The sequence below is a fragment of the Silene latifolia genome, chromosome 3 (genome assembly GCF_048544455.1).
Source record: "Silene latifolia isolate original U9 population chromosome 3, ASM4854445v1, whole genome shotgun sequence".
Taxonomy (NCBI): Eukaryota; Viridiplantae; Streptophyta; class Magnoliopsida; order Caryophyllales; family Caryophyllaceae; genus Silene; species Silene latifolia.
Genome location: NC_133528.1, coordinates 41279392 through 41297422, shown reverse-complemented (window position 1 = coordinate 41297422; position 18031 = coordinate 41279392). Strand labels below are relative to the sequence as shown.

The window sequence follows — 18031 nt, the reverse complement described above, 5'->3', positions numbered from 1 at the left end:
ACACACGCACCATTCCTCGGCATCCGACGATGGTGACTTACACCCAAAATGGTCACAGAGACCTGAAGTAGACTGAAGATGAAACCGGGTAAGAAATCAATTTACGGACAACAAAAGGACGGAGCTTAAATTATTAGTGAAAATTCAACATATGAATTAATCAGGTGTAATTTAACATATGAATAGATTTGTAAACACTATTTATGCATTCAACATATGAGCCATAGATTTCAGTTTACAAAAAATAACCAAGGATGGTCCGATAAACATGATAAACAAAACTAATTTAATTTAATCACGTTATTAAGAATCGGGACAGAAGCCAAAACACGACCTGGCTCTGATACCACTGTTAGAAAATATGCGTACCTTAATAGCGGAATAGGTACGATGATCGACGTGTCGCTTTCTGTCCACGAAACCGAAACCGAGACCGGTGGCTACTAGAGTCACCGGATGTATTCACACCCCAAGTTCCAAAAGCTCTTAACAATAGTGGCTTTGCTGTGATTGAAGTTATTATTATTGTGTTATTGATGTTGTTGTATCTATTGCTTATACATCATCTTATTTATACTACCACATATAGGCAGTTACTAAGAAGAAGATTTATGAGATTAATGGCCATTAAAACACATTCAATGGCTCATTTATCTCAGCCTTAAAACACAACCATTATCACAAAGATAATGTAGTAACAGTCACAACTAATGTGGCCGTTTAATGCACAAATTTCAATATCATTCAAATTGACAAACAATCACTAATCACTGTCGACATATAGTAGAAAAATGGTCTCATTTTTATTTAGGATTTTACCATTTATGTAAGCATAATTGTTCAATATGTTACCATTTAAAATATAAATGAAATTTAAATAAAAATGGTATGCCAAGATTTCTTTGGGAAATTTGAAATAATAAGTTTTGAAATGTCTTTGGTGGAAACATAGAGACTAACATAATACTTTTTGAACTGTTTTTTTACTGACATGTCAAGTCAATTCTAGAGGTTGTCTATTAATTCAGTCTTATTGCCGCCTAAGTTATCAATTCACTACATTATTATTTTACCATTTACCTGGTTTCTACCATATTGTATAATATGGTATCAAATGGACCCGTCTTATAGTTAAGATGGATACCATTGGTCTTAAGGAAGACTAATTGATTTAAATTAGGTTGTAAATTTGTTAATGAATATGAAATAAGAAAACTGACATAAGAGAGTTGAATAAAAGATAAGAAAGCATGACTTCTATAAACGTTTATTATTCTTATATATCTAAAAATCTAAAAATAAAATAAAAAAAACATGGGTCTCGGTAGGGTCTGGATCTTAACGACAAGATCCATATCCATATAAATTTTTTTAGATCCATATCTGATCCATATCCATTGGATTCATAAAAATGAGACCCATATCCGCTCCATCAGGATCCGATCCAGTGGATATGGGTAGAGTCCTAGATCAACTGCCATCCCTAATCTACCTTTTCATTAGGTTATAAATCAACCAAATTCCACATATCACGTTCTTTATTTTCTAAACAGAAAATTCACGCGTTATCCTTGAGATTTGACATTTCACACGAAATACCCAATTTTTTGATCTGGAAAACTTTAAAAGGTCATAACTCGTATTTTACGAGTTCAGAAAGTGACATTTTTTTTTTTTCAAATCGATCATCTTTCAGAGTACTACGATTTGAAAAAGTTATTTAGTTTGGAACTCGTGACCAAAAGATATGGTCACTCAAAGTTTGTTCGATAAAAAAACTTTGACATACAAAAATCCTAGCCACGAGATCCAAATACGACAATTTTTTTTTTCAAATCGTAGTTCTCGGAAAGACGATCGATTTGAAAAAAATCGTGACTTTCTGAGCTCATAAACATATGTTATGACCTCTTGATGTTTTTCAAATAAAAAAATTGAGTATTTCGTTCAAAATATCAAACCCACTCGTGTGCATTTTTTGTTTTTCTAAATAGTCCAATAAACTCCCATTTATAGCCTAAAGATCTAATTTAAAAATAATATATAATCAAATGAAAAAACCTTAAAAAACCCTCATAATTGGGAAAGAGAGTAAAAACAAGGAGCCAACAACACCAAAGTGAAACAAAGAGTTGGGCAATACTTCAAGTATATATCAAATCTCACCTTAAAATCGTGCATGCAATATATATTCTTCTCTTTCAATCCCTTTCTTTTTTTTTTTGCTCCTATTATACTTCCTGCATGCTCTTTACTCACCTTAATTCCATCGTTTCAGCTATCATAATTTCCTCAATTTTTTCTCTTAAACCCATTTTAATTTCTGCTTCAAATTTCATTCCTATAATTTTTTTTTTAAAATACCCAGATGAAAATTTTGCACCTTTGAATTGGGTTTTCAATTTTCAATTAAAAGGTTTGTTCTTTCTTATCTGTTGACTAATTGTTGCAGTTTTTACGACTGTTTATGTACAAATTTAGTTAATTAATCTCCAAGTAATTACTAATTTTGAATTTACTTTGACGTTGGATTATCGAAAGTTAATTAATTTGCTGAAATATTTGTTAAAAATAGGGAAATGGGTATGAAGACTTGTATGAATATCTTGTGTGGTACGACGTCGTCTGCTGAATGGAAGACTGGTTGGAGTTTGCGATCTGGTGAATTGGCTAATTTATGCGATAAGTGCGGGTAATTTTTCTATTTTAATTGCTTTTTTTTTTACGTGCTAATTTGGTTATTTATATTGTTGGTTTTTAATTTTTGGTGGGAAATTGAAGGTATAATATGCTATGGACTATGGAGTATTTGTCAAATTTAAATTCATAATCAATGATTATATTTCATAATTATTTTGGTTTAATAAGCTTGAGTTTAGTTTATGTTGATGGAAATTCATTCCCATTTGTTCACATAATTAGACATGGTTAGCTAGCCGATGCGGTAAAGTCATTGAGAGGCGATACTCATAGACCCGATTCAAAATCCGTAGGCATCAAACCTTTCTTACCCAAAAATTTGAGATGGAAAGTGACTTGTGTTAAAGGGAGTAAGATATAAATTGTGGCTACCTTAACTTAAAAGGTTGTTTTTGGCGATTTTGACAACATTGATTGACCATGTTGGCTCCTTAATGGTTCTATTACTTCTTCCATATGAGGTTACTCAGAGTTATATGCAGTTGATGTTTGTGATGGTCGCGTGGAGAATTTTATTGATGAATTCTCAGATTAAAGATATCGACAAATGTATAGATTGTGGTCTTTTTATGATGTAGTGATAAAAATTAGAAATCAAGAAATGAGCTTTTGAAGTTTTCATATTGTTTGGACTACCTTTCAGCTGAACGGAAAGTGATGTGACTCGAGGGTTTAGTGGAGACTAAGAGATATAATTCTAGACTTATTTCTAAGAAAAAAAGGAGCTAAATTAGATACCTGGATACTTCATGGAATCTAAAGTATATTTGGCTCTAAAGAATTAACCTTTATATAGGACTGCATATTCTGTGAACTTGTGATTTGTGAAGCAATAGGATTATGCTCAATAGACAGCTAAGACTCGAGCTGTGCTGAACAGTTATGCAGGAAATGTAATTTAATGGTAGTATTGAACTGTTTGTTCTTGAATCATGTTGAAGATAAATTTGATTTCTTGAAAATCCTCTTAAGAATTGCTAATGGCTTGTGAATGACTGATGTCGGGATCATTGCTTCAATTCCCGTGGCTTGCTTGCATTATCATTGTTTAGGGTTTATGCAATTCTTGTGGCTAGTTTGTATATGGGCGTCACCACCATGGTGTCTATTTGTAGATAGGTGTCACCTCTATGGTATTATCTATACATTGCCATCATCCCCTCCGTGTCCCTTAATTAGTACTCCCTCTTTTATTTTCTTTTTTTTCCCCATTGTATACGTATTTAAAAGCATGTGAGGGGCAATTTGAAAAACGTATACAATCAAATGAAATATAAGAAGCACTATAATAAAAAAAATATGGTTTGCATAATCATTGCTTGAAGATTAGGTATGATTATGTGAAGTATCTCTGGGAACAGAAACAAGCAGTAACATATCCTCATCTGATAAATATTTTCTGTTGAGCTATATATATGTTTTCATTGTTCAGCTGTGCAAATCTTGGTGCAATTTTCGTTATGGTTCATCTTAAAATAAATTCATTTTGCTTTCTATACAAGGGAAAGGTTGTATACATCCGATTTCCCTTACCACGCCATATCCGGGAGCCTTTGAGGCATTGGGGTAATGTTGTTGTACATCTATTTTTCCCCAAGTCAGTTTGCTTCATATTGGCCTTCCAACTTGAAACAGGGGGTCAATTGGCTCATTGTTCATTCATTTAGTAATGTCTGAATTCTAGTTAGTGGTTATTCATATAATATCAGAGTTGCCAGTTGATATTGCACTTTCGTTCAATTAGTATGATTAAAAGTACTCTGAATCTTCGTTTTCGTTCTTCATGAATACCCACCGAAGCGGATGCTTTACAAATTACTTAGAACAAGTTTATAGTTTGGCCGTCTTGATGCGTTGTTTCATCTCTCTCAACCTTTTGACAGATTCCATCGTTAATTGGAATGAGTTTTAGTTTGAGATCTTAAGTGTAGTGCAAGAATATTTAGGGGCACCTCTAAACATTTCAACACGTTAACTCTCTCTATGCTAGGTATGCTTTTGAGCAACGAATGTACTGCGAGGAATTCCACTCCGATGATTCTGGTTGGAGAAACTGTTTTACTTGTGGCAAGGTGAAATCTTTTCTATAACTTATGTTCATCTTGTTGATTTTAGTTGTTGTAGACGCTCATTGCATTTTGCTTTATAGCGGCTTCACTGTGGATGCATTGCTTCTTTGTCTTTGATTGAGTTACTTGATGGTGGTGGCGTAAAGTGCATAGGATGTGCGAGAAATTCAGCCTCTAATTCGGTAAGTTAGAATCATATCTTTCTTTGTTAATTTCTTTCCCCCATTGAGTTTTTTAAATGATTGTGTTTTGCAAGAGCTTGTACGATTGTAAAAAATAGAAAGCACTTGTTTTGCTCTCCATGTACAATAGTAAAAACTAATTTTACACCTACAATAGCAAAATTCTTCTACATGCTCTGCATTCATTTTAAATTTTGGTCCGTTTTTTTTTACATTTACATATTCTTTTTTCTTTGAAAAAGCAAGTTTTCCCTCAGATCCACTTGCTACAGCCTACTTCGAATGGAGAGCCTGCTCTTCCTTGCTCCTCCCTAAGAGCATATAGAGAGCTACTGAGCTACTCTCCATTTTTTTTCTTTGGAGAACACCTAAAGAGCATAAGAGAGCACTTTATTGTAGGCAAAGAAAATAACTTTTGCTCCCCTACAATGGAGACCATCTTATGGAGCTCTTATTATACATGCTGTAAGGAGGTTGTTACAGTTGGCAGTGTAAGGAGGGTCAGTTGTATGAAGCCTTACCCTTGTTCTCATTCAACAAAGAGGCTGATTTCAAATGATCCATCCTGAAAATTGTGTGCACAATTTCATCAAATGACTGCTACTTCACAATAAAAAGAAACGCAACTAGTTTCATTTGACTTTATTCATCATTATCCTGAACAAAGAATTTGGAGATTTCGTGACACAGGGTATATGTTAGATAGTTCTGGTTTCTGCTAGATCATATTGTTTATTGTGGCGCAAGTTTATTTATGTGGGTGGCATCATTGTTTAACTTCATTTTTTACACAGAGATGGAATGGAGGTAGATGCGATAAATATGAACTATGCACTATGACGGAGAATATTGAAAGCATTGGCAATCATAAGGGTAGTCATGGGGGTAATCAACTATCCATTTCACACAATCTGAACACGAATACCACCCTTGGTATGCTGAAACAAGAGGGACTTATTTTCCCTCCCTCAGAAGCTGTGGTTACAGCACAACCACTACCATCCAACAAGGATACTCCATCCATAACCGGGCCTTGGGGAGGTGGGGCTACTTGGGCCTCAACTTTAGCCCAGACTTCCATGGGATCGTTTCTCAATGACAGACTTGACGTTTCTAGCAATAAGATGCAAAATAGAGATGACTATGAATCAGTAGCACATCCAAACCTAAATATTTGTTTGGGTGGTCCATCTGGAAATCTTCAGTTTACGTCTGGCACAATCATTGATGAAAAAAGGGAGCCAAAAAAGATGTCTAATGCTTTCAATCAAGGATTTATATCTCCTAATATTGTATCAAGTCCATCAAAGTTGCCTTACTCTCCTGCTCCTGATACAAGTGTTAGTATGATGCCTCCCTTACGTGTGGCAAAGCCTCCTTTTGAGGGACGGGGCCGACACCAACTGCTTCCTCGTTATTGGCCAAGGATTACAGAGCAAGAACTGCAGCAAATATCTGGAGAGTATCCACTGTCGTTTAATAAATTTTTTTCTTGCAAATTACATAGATTATTTATTTATATGGGATGGTCTTGGTATTTATAACTCATAGGCCTCATTTTCTGCTTATATTTCTGACTCTTTCCACTTAAATATGAGTTTTTATAATAATTCTCTGTATTTTTAATTACCAATTCTATTTTTTCTATTTATTTTTCTTTGTACTTCATTATTTTTAATATTAAAATTATTATTATTAGCCATTTTTTTTCAAACTTTCTCATTTAAAAAAAAAATCTACTAGGTGTTTTCATAACGTATTGACAGTTTATCATGTTTTCCTTTTGGTAATTTTTGTTTGCTGATTTCAAATAATAATTTATGTTAGTTTAGTACATCATAAATTTGGGCTTTGTTGTAGTTGACTTGATGACGTGTTGTTGTGGCCTTCATTTACTAGTTGATGCAATAATGATTTCCTTGACTATCAAAAAGTTCAAACTGTACTATTCTTCCGCTGTTTGAAAAGGTATTGAGTGCTAGTGATGCTGGCCGAATAGGTCGTCTTGTTCTTCCTAAAGCATGTGCCGAGGTAATTTATCTAAACACCCTTAAACTATGCGAACTTAGAATTTTTAATTTATCTAAACACCCTTAAACTATGTGAACTTGGAATGGTTATTCCACTAGTTACCAGTAATAATCAAACTGTGCTGCTTGTAGGCGTATTTTCCTCCTATATCTCAACCTGAGGGACTTCCTATAAAAATTCAAGATGTCAAGGGGAAAGAATGGGTGTTTCAGTTCAGATTTTGGCCTAACAACAACAGCAGGATGTATGTTTTAGAGGGAGTGACTCCCTGTATACAATCGTTGCAGCTGCAAGCTGGCGATACTGGTACCCTTACTTTCTTGTCCCATAAATTTTGATGGACATGCTGCTTACTATCTTTTCACCATGCTGATTGCCAAACATTCTTTCTTTCTTACTTTCTTACTTATATGGTAAATTTCTTAGTATTTTCATCGCCTATAGTTTTGTGCGATCCTACTTTGGTAAAAAGACCCATGGTATTAAATATGACCACAACATTGGAATCTCGACCAAGTTATCTAAGTTTTGGAGGTTACCGTATCCGGAAATTGAGGCAGTTTTGGCCACATTTAATGCAAAATAGCTGAGATTAGGTTGTGATTACCGGTTCCATCTCAAACCAAAATTCAATACCATGGAAAGACCTGTGATGATGTTATCTGTTCTGCTGCAGTAACATTTAGCCGCAAGGATCCAGAGGGGAAACTTGTTATGGGATTTCGGAAAGCATCAAACCCATCTATTCAGGTAGTTTGCTTGACAATTACAGCTCTCCTCTGCTATTATGATTGTATGCTGTACTAATAGACCTGACAAAAATTGCTGATATAATCTGATGTTGAAGTTTGATAACAGTGTTGATTTTCTAATAACTAACAAAGCGTAATGCTGCATTGTCTTCTATTTGTCCCGTATTTCAAGTGATTTTTATTGTTTTTCGGGCATTGTTAAGGATCTACCAGTGGCCAATGGCGTCTCTGGCCTTCCCCAGTCTATGAAAGCGCCCACAGATACTCATCTGAATATTTTATCGAGACAATCGGACTCTGCCGGTGGAAATGTCTACATGCATAACAGTGAGAATTGTGGTGAACCATCAGAGGAAGGCTTGTTACCCTCACCAATGACAACGGCAGAAAAGAAAAAAGGTCGAAATATAGGTGCTAAGAGTAAGAGGTTGCTCATTGATAATCAAGATGTTCAGGCATTGAGGTTGACATGGGAGGAGGTGCAGGGTATGCTTCGACCTCCTCAAAATGTAAAGCCAAGCATTGTTGTGGTCGACGACTTTGAGTTCGAAGAATATGAAGTAAGTTTATTTTATTTATTTATTTATTAGTTCCATGGTATCATCATGAATTCAAGATAGTACTTGTTTCCTCTTATGTCTCCACACCCCTATGCTGGACAAACATATGCCTTTCTTTCCAAACATAGTAAATATCTTTTTGCCTTGTGTTTCCCATCATGAAAACCTGTTTTGTTTGTACAGTAATAATGGGCGTAATTCAATTTTAGTTTCAAAAAGCGTGCCTCGGGCGTGCTTAAGCCCAAGGTTCAGTGAGGCACTAGCCGAAATTCATTCTGCTTCACAGCTTTGTTCATATATCTAATTTGACTTCTTGAATCAATTGCTCTTCAAGACCTTGATCTTTTGGAAAATCTCTTTTTAATCCTTTTTTGTGTGTTCCTATCTTGTTTATAGTTATGCACTTATGCACTTATGCTGCATGCTGTTTGTTGTATAGGAACCTCCTGTTTTTGGGAAGCCCAGTGTCTTCGCAGCTCATTCATCCGGGTAAATTGCTCCTCTCTTTGATTCATAAAGACAAGAATATATATCCTGTTTCTGAATCTGAAATTGTTTGTTACGCCTGGGGGCTGGAGGCAATATTTAAACGTCAACCTTTTTGTTTTATTTTTTCGTGTGCTGAAGACGTAAAAGTACACCACTTTTTCGTCTAATGTGGTGGCTCTTATGCATGCTTTGACTAGTAGTGTGTCACTGATGGACTGATAGTTACTTGACGTTGGATCTGAAATAATAAAAATATTCATTAAACAATTTTGTTTCGGACATAATTTAATTCGAAACAGAAACATTTGGAAGGACTTGATTCATCACACTTGCAGAACCATTTGTAAATTTGGGGATATAGGGCTTAAATGTTACCTGATGATGTGGTGTGATTTCTATTTGTTAGTATTCTATCTCTGGGCTACATGGATTTGTCAGCACTATATGCACCTTGTGTTAGCTATTCAAACATGTGGTTGGTTATGCAATTGTTCTTTCTAAAAACAACAACAATGGCTCAATGCCTAAGGTGAGGTAAAGGGGGATGGATGCCAGGATGTACATAGCTTTATCCGTGTTTGAAACAATTAAGTGGCTGTTTTCGAATGAACCACAATGAAAGTTGCATGGTCTTGCTAGGTAACTCTTATACAACACAATTACTTTACTCTCATCGTGCCACTTGTCATCAACCACTACCCTCATCTCTGACCTCTAGCCCAACCGCCCTAACACACTACCACCTACCCCATCACCAACCAACAACTACCCTACCCTACCACACCACCGACCACCCAAACCACTGGAAATTCGCCCCATCTCCCGAAAACAATCCCCACTCTCTTAAACCACTACTCCCCTGTTGAAAATCCACCCTACCGCCCCGACCCCTCCCCCCTCCCCCGGAAAAAAACATTCCCCACATGAAACTCCCTCCTCACTCTCAAATACCCTAGATTGATGGGGTTGCAACAACCGTGGGGTGAAGGACCGTTTCCAAGGGAAAGAAGGGGAAAGTTAGGTTTGTTAATGAGAGGGGTAAAATGATAACGTTGTATATAAAAGAGTAAAATGCGTATACGAAAGAGCAATACCCTATGAAAATAGTTCTTTTGATAAATTGAACTCATCAAATTAGACATTGTACCTAGGGATGGCAAAGTGCTATAGGATCTAAATTCACAGGGAACATTCCCAGATCCTGATCCCGTGGATCTGGATCCTTTGCGGATCCTTGTAGGCATAAGGAAAATCACTCTATTGATAGGATTAGGATAATGCATATAGAGTATTTTCTCAAGGAAATAAACCTAAAAAAAACATTGATTTGATTATGAAAAATGAGAAGAATTAGGAGATATTTTGCTATTCATGTACCGTAGTTTTAGTGTTAACATAAAATAAAAATAAAAGGGATATGAGGGTAGGATCTAGATCTCAATAAAAAAGGATCAAGATCCGACCCTACACCTATGGTTCTAGATCCCGTTGGATCTGGACATGATCTAAGATCTATTGCTATACCTATTGTACGTGGACAATATTTTGACGATTTAAGTTGACCATCAAGGTTAGAATGGGACAATATAAAGTTGGGAGGCATGGGAGTAGTATTTGTTTTTCTCCTAATGGTAACTGAAGTTGTCACATTCTTCCCCCTCTTGCTTGCTTGCTTGCTGAGTGAATTTACCCATTTGGTGCCATATTGCATTGATTCTCAGTATATATTTTAAATTGTAGATTTGTCATAGCCCTGAAATACTGTTTATTTTAGTGTGATAGATCAATGGGCTCAGTGTGACAGCTGCTCTAAGTGGCGAAGGCTACCTGCGGATTTTTTACTCCCTCCTAAGTGGACTTGTGCAGATAATGCTTGGGATCCGACCAGGTTTCTAAACTCTTCCTATCTCGATTAACACGCACATGTGCCCATTTCACTTGTGTTGATATTAATGATCCTCAAGCGATACATTTATATCTTGTTTTGTGATTATAGGTGCTTCTGTTCTGCTCCAGATGAATTAAGCCCAAGGGAGCTTGAAAATTTTTCTAATCATGGCAAGGGTATGGTACAATTATATATAGTATTTCTTTGCTTCCGTGCATATTGTGATGCAAGTGGATCTCGAAGTTTTACTTGTTTTGAAGCCAATTTGCTCGACTTATCTGATCACCTATGTATATAACGGGTTGAGCTGATTGCCTGATTGTTAGCAATTGTTTAGAGTTGTGCCCCTTTTTTTTTTGTTTTATTGGTTGCTGAAAATTTCAAAAATTGAGATTTGAGGCATTCTGAGCTCAAGCTGTATGAAACTTTTTTTCGATCTCTCCTATCTGTATTATAGGTTCGTTATAGGCTCCAGTAAAGATCAAGCATTCCGGTCACGAGAATGGTGTCTTGTGCAAGACTGGAATAAAACACAACTGGTCACAAACGTTCTCCCCACTCCCCGCCCCATCCCCCACCCTACTGCCCACCAAAGAAAAATGGAACTCTTGTTTTACCCCTGCTATTTCTCAGCTTTTTTTTCTTATATTATTTCGGGTGTCTCCTTAGAAAGAAGGATCTAGTCACAGGCCGAAGTTTGTTTCTGCCGGATTGGAGTGAAATCTATACTATTCTTGTATGTGGTTTTGCTCCCCTGCCTTTGACCCTCATCATTAAGCATCAATTTTACTAGTGTTGACTGTTGTTTATTCAGATTTACTTTTTATAAACAGGGATACCCATAATGACGAGTTTTAAGGTTTTGATAGTTACCACGACCACATATGAGGTAGTATCGGCCCCTTTTATGATGGAAATGGCCGAAACCAGGCGCTGTGCCTGTAGGCTCTGAGATCAACTTTCAAACCTACGTTTTAAACCATGGGCTATTTTATTCTCATGACCACCGATTCAATTTTATTTTCGTTACTAATCTGATAATCTTAAATGGCATTGAATATTTAGAACCAATTTTATAAATGGACATGATGTGTTTTCTCTCTGACATTTTCTTCCGTTCCTTTTGGGTCGCTTCTTACATGTAGATTTTAAGAAGAAAAAAGCGACAATGGCTAATAGAGTCATTCAGGAACAGGAATCCTCCGGGCTGAGTGCTCTAGCTAATGCAGCCGTCTTGGGAGACAACCCAAATCAACCTGGGACTTCAGCCGTTGCAACCACCACCAAGCATCCCAGGCACCGTCCTGGTTGTTCATGCATTGTTTGTATTCAACCACCTAGTGGCAAGGGCAAGCACAAGTCAACCTGCACATGCACCGTCTGCATGACAGTCAAACGACGTTTTAAAACACTAATGATGAGAAAAAAGAAGCGGCAAACCGATCAGGAAGCCGAAATGGTTCTTAAAAGCCACCAAAAGTTGAATTTTAGTGGCGAAGACGACAAACTTAGCAATGAAAATCAGAAATTACACCCCGAGATCGATTCCTTACAGACTGAACTTGCTCAGACTGGTGATGAAGGTCAAGATTTAACGAGTGGGTTAGGGGACAGCGGTTCTGGGCTCGACCTGAACTTTCGTCCAGACCGTGAACAAGACTCGAAGATGGGGAATGGTCAGGCGAGTTTTACAAATGTTCTTCAGTTAGCAGGTGTCCCTTTGGATACATATATGAAAGAAAATGGCCTCAACTGCTTGACCCCCAAGGAACAAGCTAGCTCGGAAGCTCAGCCCGAACAAGTGGGCGGAGTGATTGAAGGGGAAGATCCTGTTAGCCAAGCCTCGGCTGAACAAGCGAAGCCGAGTGATGGGAGCTGTGAATCTGAAAATGCTAATAAACAGCAGGATGATCCCCAGTGAAATAAATCTCGCTCCTCGTGTTGTTATATTATGGAGTAGCAGCTTTTTATTAAGAGGCATTTTTTCATTGCTGTAATGTCCATTTTGTTTTCTGTTATGGACGTTAGATTTGAAGGCAAGGCTTGTTTAGACAATTGCTGAAGCTGTAGGATATATTGTTTGTAATTTACACCTTGTAAGATTCATAAAAATGATAAGATCTATCCCATGACATTTAGGCGCCGGAGTGAGAGTTTGACAAAGTGATACTCCCTCCGCCCAATCTTTTTTTTTTATTCTTCTTAAAGGGTATTTAAATTGAAAGTAAACAAATGATTGAGACGGAAAAAACAATATATAACTATGATGGACTTGGCAAAATAGTGTAAATTATGTGTACTTTTGCCTACTACGAAATACTTCGTAGATTTGGTTGGTATTTGGTAATTGGTAAATGAAATCTTGACATAGTTTTCGGTATGAATTGCCCGCCTAAATCAATCATTTGCGTTTTCCAAAACAATTATTTACCCAACATTATTTAAGAACAAATAATTTTTGCTGTCTCATATTAGCATTATTATTTATCGCAAATTCTCCCTTGTGACGGGTACTATTTCGTCACAAACACTGTTCACATTTGCGACGGGTCAAATGTCACTATTTTATGAGAAAATGTGACTATTTTTTTATAGGTGACATTTTATGAATAGTACTTGTGTGGTTACATTTTATCAAAAAGTGGTCACATTTGTCCATCGTAAATTGTGACCATCACAAGGGAGAATCGCTGTTTATTTATTACGGTGAGACCGTCTCATATGACATTTAGTGTTATGGAGTAAATGGGTTAGTATTGTAGGTCATAAATGCACCATTCAGAAGTGTCGGGTCAATAAAATAAGTCAAATCACTTAGCCCAATGCTCACTAGCACACGCCCAAGGAAAAATGGGTTTGAGTCGTAATACTTGAACAAATTAGGGTTGTTATATATACATTTAATTTTTAATAAGACTTTTTTTGGGTGTTATACTTTTACAGAAATCAAAGCTAAGATTAAACCGAACCATACTAATCAAATTTAAATAACCCGTTTACCAATCCAACCAAAAGGCAAAAATTGTCTAAGGTCCGGTTCTTTTCTGTTGGAAATAGGGGATTTGTGAAGTTTTTCTATTTTTTCCAATTGTCCCACATTGGTGAGGAAAAGAGAGCTTTATGTGTTTATATATCTCCTCTTACCTTACACTATCACTAGTGGGTCTAGGGAGGCTTTTGTGGAAGCCTTGCGAGGTGCTTAATCAGCTTGTGTCTGTGCTCGGCCCGGCCCGGCCCGGATTCGGGATTTGGGAATCACCTGCGGCGGGCTGTGCCTATCTTTTTGGGCCTGGACCGAGTTGTTGTTTTTGCTACTGATTTGTTAAACCTAACAGTCAGTCGAGGAGTTGTTTTTGCTACTGATTTGTTAAACCTAACAGTCAGTTTGTTTTAGTCAAATGCTGTTAGTGGGTGAGAGTATCACTCCACGTTTCCAGCTCTTGACTCCTACAATGCTGCAGTCGGTTTTTGGCTCTCTGATCAGGCTATTTATAGCCTCTGATCTGCTCCTCAAAAACACACAAAAAAACCACACTCTCTTCTTTCCTTCTCTTTTCTGCTCAATCAAAGTTTCTGGGTACTGGTGATTAAATCGTTCCAAGTCTCACAGTTCTGAGTGGGCGAAACTGCGTGAAGACTATAGTGTTATCCTTGGGGAACTACCGGCACTAGCTGATCGCCACCACGGTCGTATCGGAGAAATAGTTTTCAAGGCAGTAGCTTCTACCACGGCACTACTTACGGGTTTTATTCTATAATCTCGCTTACCTTCTCTGCTACGGTATTTCTGTTCCCTCCGGTTACTGCAATTATTTTTCCTGCAATTTGAAAACTATTTTTTAGTTGCTGTAACCATGTCTATGATTTCGAAAATTGTTCCTAATATGTCGAAACTGGAGTCGTTGGATGGTCACAATTATAAGCGTTGGTCCCAGAAATTGTTGATGTTTTTTTAGCAGTTAGAAATTGATTATGTTTTATTTAATGACCCGCCTAAGCCTATCACTCCTACTAATGTTGAGACGACCCCTCCTGCTACTAAAGATGTTAAGTCCAATGAAGAGGATATTGCAAAATTTGTTAAGGACAACAAAACTGTTAGGTGTCACATTTTGAATAATATGACAAACACCCTGTTCGACTTATTTGCTGTGAATAAGTCCGCTAAGTTTATTTGGGAGGCTTTAGAAACTAAGTATGGGGCTGATGACGCGGGGAAAAAGAAATACGTTGTGGGAAAATGGTTGGGATTTCAAATGGCTGACGGGAAACCTATCATGGATCAAGTCCATGTCTATGAAAACTTATGTGCTGATGTTGTGAATGAGGGCATGAAACTTGATGATATCTTTGTAGCTAATGTTCTGCTAGAGAAATTCCCTCCCTCCTGATCTGATTACCGAAACCAACTTAAGCACAAAAAGAAAGACGTGTCCCTTAAGGAACTTATAGAACATATGAGGACCGAGGAGGTTAATCGCCTTAAAGACCTTCCTGCTAGTCAATCTGTGACTGTTCCTGCTATTGCTGCTGTTAAAGGCCTTAAAGCTAATCTGGTTGTGTCTGGTGGTCCGTCTTATGCTGAGAAATATAAGGGTAAGGGTAAGGCCAAGGTTGGTCAGGGTAAGAACCAGGGTCCTGCTAAGAAGAATGGTCCAGGGAAGCATACCAAACCAGTTCCTAAGATTCAGAAAGCTGCTAAGGGTCCTATTGTCTGTTATGTTTGTGGAAAGACTGGTCACAAAGCCTACCAATGCTCTGAGAAGAAATCTGCTGAGGCCAATGTTGCTGTGACTGATGATGTTATTGCAGATGTGGTTGTGGAAGCTAATCTGGTGGGTAATGTTGCTGATTGGGTCTTGGATACTGGAGCTTCGAGACACCTCTCGTCTTTGATAGGGGCTTATTTGCTTTGAGTTCGAGGAAGTTCTTTGATGGGGAATGCGTCTACATGGGTAACTCTTCATCTGCAAAGATCACAGGCAAAGGCAAGATCTTTCTCAAACTCACCTCGGGGAAAACACTTGCTCTCAGTAATGTTTTATTTGTACCCTCATTGCGTCGAAACCTTGTGTCTGGTACCTTGTTAAACAAAGCTGGTTTGAAACTTGTTTTTGAGGCTGACAAGGTGGTAATGTCGCGTAATGGGGAATTTGTGGGCAAGGGTTATCTTTCTAGGGGTCTTTTTGTATTGAACACCGATTCTGCTATTAATAATATTGCATCTTCTTCTGCTTATATCGCTGAGTCTATTGATATTTGGCATGGTAGGTTAGGTCATGTGAATGTGGATTACATTAAAAAACTTAGAACTATGAGTTTAATTCCGAGTTTGACGAGTCAAGAATTCTCTAAATGTGCTAGCTGTGTTGAGGCTAAGTTTACAAAGAAGCCTAGTAAACCTGTGACTACTAGGAACACGAGTCTTAATGAGTTAATCGACACCGACCTGGCTGACTTTAAAAATGTTAGCAAGTAGAGGTGGCAAGAATTATGATGTTACGTTTATAGATGACTGTTCTAGATACACCCGTGTCTTTTTGCTTAAGACTAAAGATGAAGCAGAACAATCTTTTATAAACTTTAAGAATGAAGTTGAGAACCAACTTGACAGAAAAATTAAATGGGTAAGGTCTGATAGAGGTGGTGAGTATAAATCCAGTTACCTAGCCGACTTTTATGTTGCAAACGGTTTAATACATGAGACTAGTCCACCTTACTTACCTCAATCCAATGGTGTAGCTCAACGTAAAAATAGAACCTTAAAAGAAATGATGAATGCTATGCTTTTAAGTTCTGGCCTATCTGATGATATGTGGGGGGAAGCAATTCTTTCAGCTTGTCACATTCTTAATCGTGTACCTTATAAGAAAATTGACAAGACACCCTACGAGATTTGGAAGGGCTATCCTCCTAACCTGAGCTTCCTTAGGGTATGGGGGTGTTTGGCTAAAGTGGGTTTACCTGATTTTAGGAGACCTACCGTTGGACCTAAGACCTATGATTGTGTGTTTATAGGTTATGCTCAAAATAGCTCTCCTTATAGATTTATGTCTTTGAGTGACCGTTCTATATCTGAGGCTAGAGATGCCGAATTTTTTGAGCATGTTTTTCCTTTTCAGAAAACTGTTGTACCATCTCCTAGTTTATCTGTTGCATCTCCTGATTTGTCTTCACATGCTAGTGCTAGCACTTCTATTGATGTTTCTGTTGAACCTAGAAAAAGTAAAAGACCTAGATGCCCAAAGAACTTTGGTGATGATTGTGATACAACTATGTTGTCTGAACTTGGATACACTGTTTGTGCTAGTGATGAGTTTGTTTCAACTTTTTTAATAGAAGATGACCCAAAAACCTATAGTGAGGCAATGAAATCCATTGATGCTAATTTTTGGAAAGATGCTATTAAAAGTGAACTTGACTTTATTGTGTCAAATCAGACTTGAGAGTTGACTGATTTACCTAGGTAGTAAACCCATTACGAGTAAATGGATCTTTAAAAAGAAAATGAGACCTGACGGTACAATAGAGAGGTTCAAAGCTAGACTTGTAGTTAGAGGCTTTACGCAAAAGAAGGGTATTGATTATTTTGATACTTACTCTCCCGTGACCAAAATTTCGACTATTAGGACTCTTGTCGCCTTAGCTGCTATTCATAACCTTGTTATACATCAGATGGATGTTAAAACTGCTTTTTTGAATGGTGAACTAAGGGAAGAGATCTATATGTCTCAACCTGAAGGTTTTGTGATTGAGGGTCAAGAGAGTAAAGTGTGTAATGTGACACCCCACGATAAAGCGGAGAATATAACTAATAAATTAAAGCGGAAATGTGTGATATTTTAAAAACTTTTAAAAATTACTAGTTAAAGAATAGCACGCGGGTGCCACAAACGAAAAGAAATGAAACAAATACTACAATAGACAAGTTTAGGTTATTACAACCCAAGTCTAGAAAGCGGGGAAAAGATATCCAACGAATAAACAAATAAAGGGTTTCTAACTAGCAAACTAAGGTCCAAGGGTTTAGTTCTCGCTAGCCCACACGTCTTCCCCACGTAAGCATCTTCACAACCTGTCATTCATGTAAACATGAACGCCACGATCGGGGGAGTAACTCAAGGTTATCCCAGCCACAATATGTCGAAACGAACATAACAAAGAACATAAACAAACAATCATATTAGATAAGACATGAGTGAATCGAATCATAACTAAACATGGGATCATACGTGTTTAAACCAACAAGAGTAAAAGAAATGATGGAATAAACAAGTAAGGCATAAGCAACAATAAATAAATGGAAAAGAAGGACAAGAAAACCGACACGACCACTTAGCCACGAGCACATATTTCAAGG

At 37.3% G+C, this 18031-nt stretch overlaps 1 protein-coding gene across 2 annotated transcripts; it reads left to right on the top strand.

The window, feature by feature from the left end:
• The first annotated feature begins 2063 nt into the window (after positions 1–2063).
• Positions 2064–12865, top strand: LOC141647575 (B3 domain-containing transcription repressor VAL2-like). Of its 2 annotated transcripts, none has more exons than XM_074455817.1 (13): positions 2064–2148; positions 2576–2692; positions 4691–4772; positions 4850–4951; positions 5746–6413; positions 6886–6982; positions 7114–7288; positions 7659–7732; positions 7938–8294; positions 8734–8783; positions 10558–10671; positions 10780–10847; positions 11817–12865. In XM_074455817.1, the coding sequence occupies exons 2-13, from the start codon at positions 2580–2582 to the stop codon at positions 12590–12592; spliced, it is 2676 nt and encodes an 891-aa protein (XP_074311918.1). In that variant the 5' UTR covers positions 2064–2148; positions 2576–2579; the 3' UTR covers positions 12593–12865. The 2 variants fall into 2 exon arrangements, with proteins under 2 accessions (XP_074311918.1, XP_074311917.1); XM_074455816.1 differs by having other exon boundaries at positions 2076–2416.
• The last annotated feature ends 5166 nt before the right edge of the window (positions 12866–18031 follow it).

Coding starts and splice junctions, on each gene's coding strand:
- LOC141647575 (XM_074455817.1), top strand. CDS start 2,580: ATGGGTATGAAGACTTGTATGAATATCTTGTGTGGTACGACGTCGTCT. Junction 4,773..4,849: donor ACTGTTTTACTTGTGGCAAG/GTGAAATCTTTT, acceptor TTTGCTTTATAG/CGGCTTCACTGTGGATGCAT. Junction 8,295..8,733: donor TTGAGTTCGAAGAATATGAA/GTAAGTTTATTT, acceptor TTTGTTGTATAG/GAACCTCCTGTTTTTGGGAA.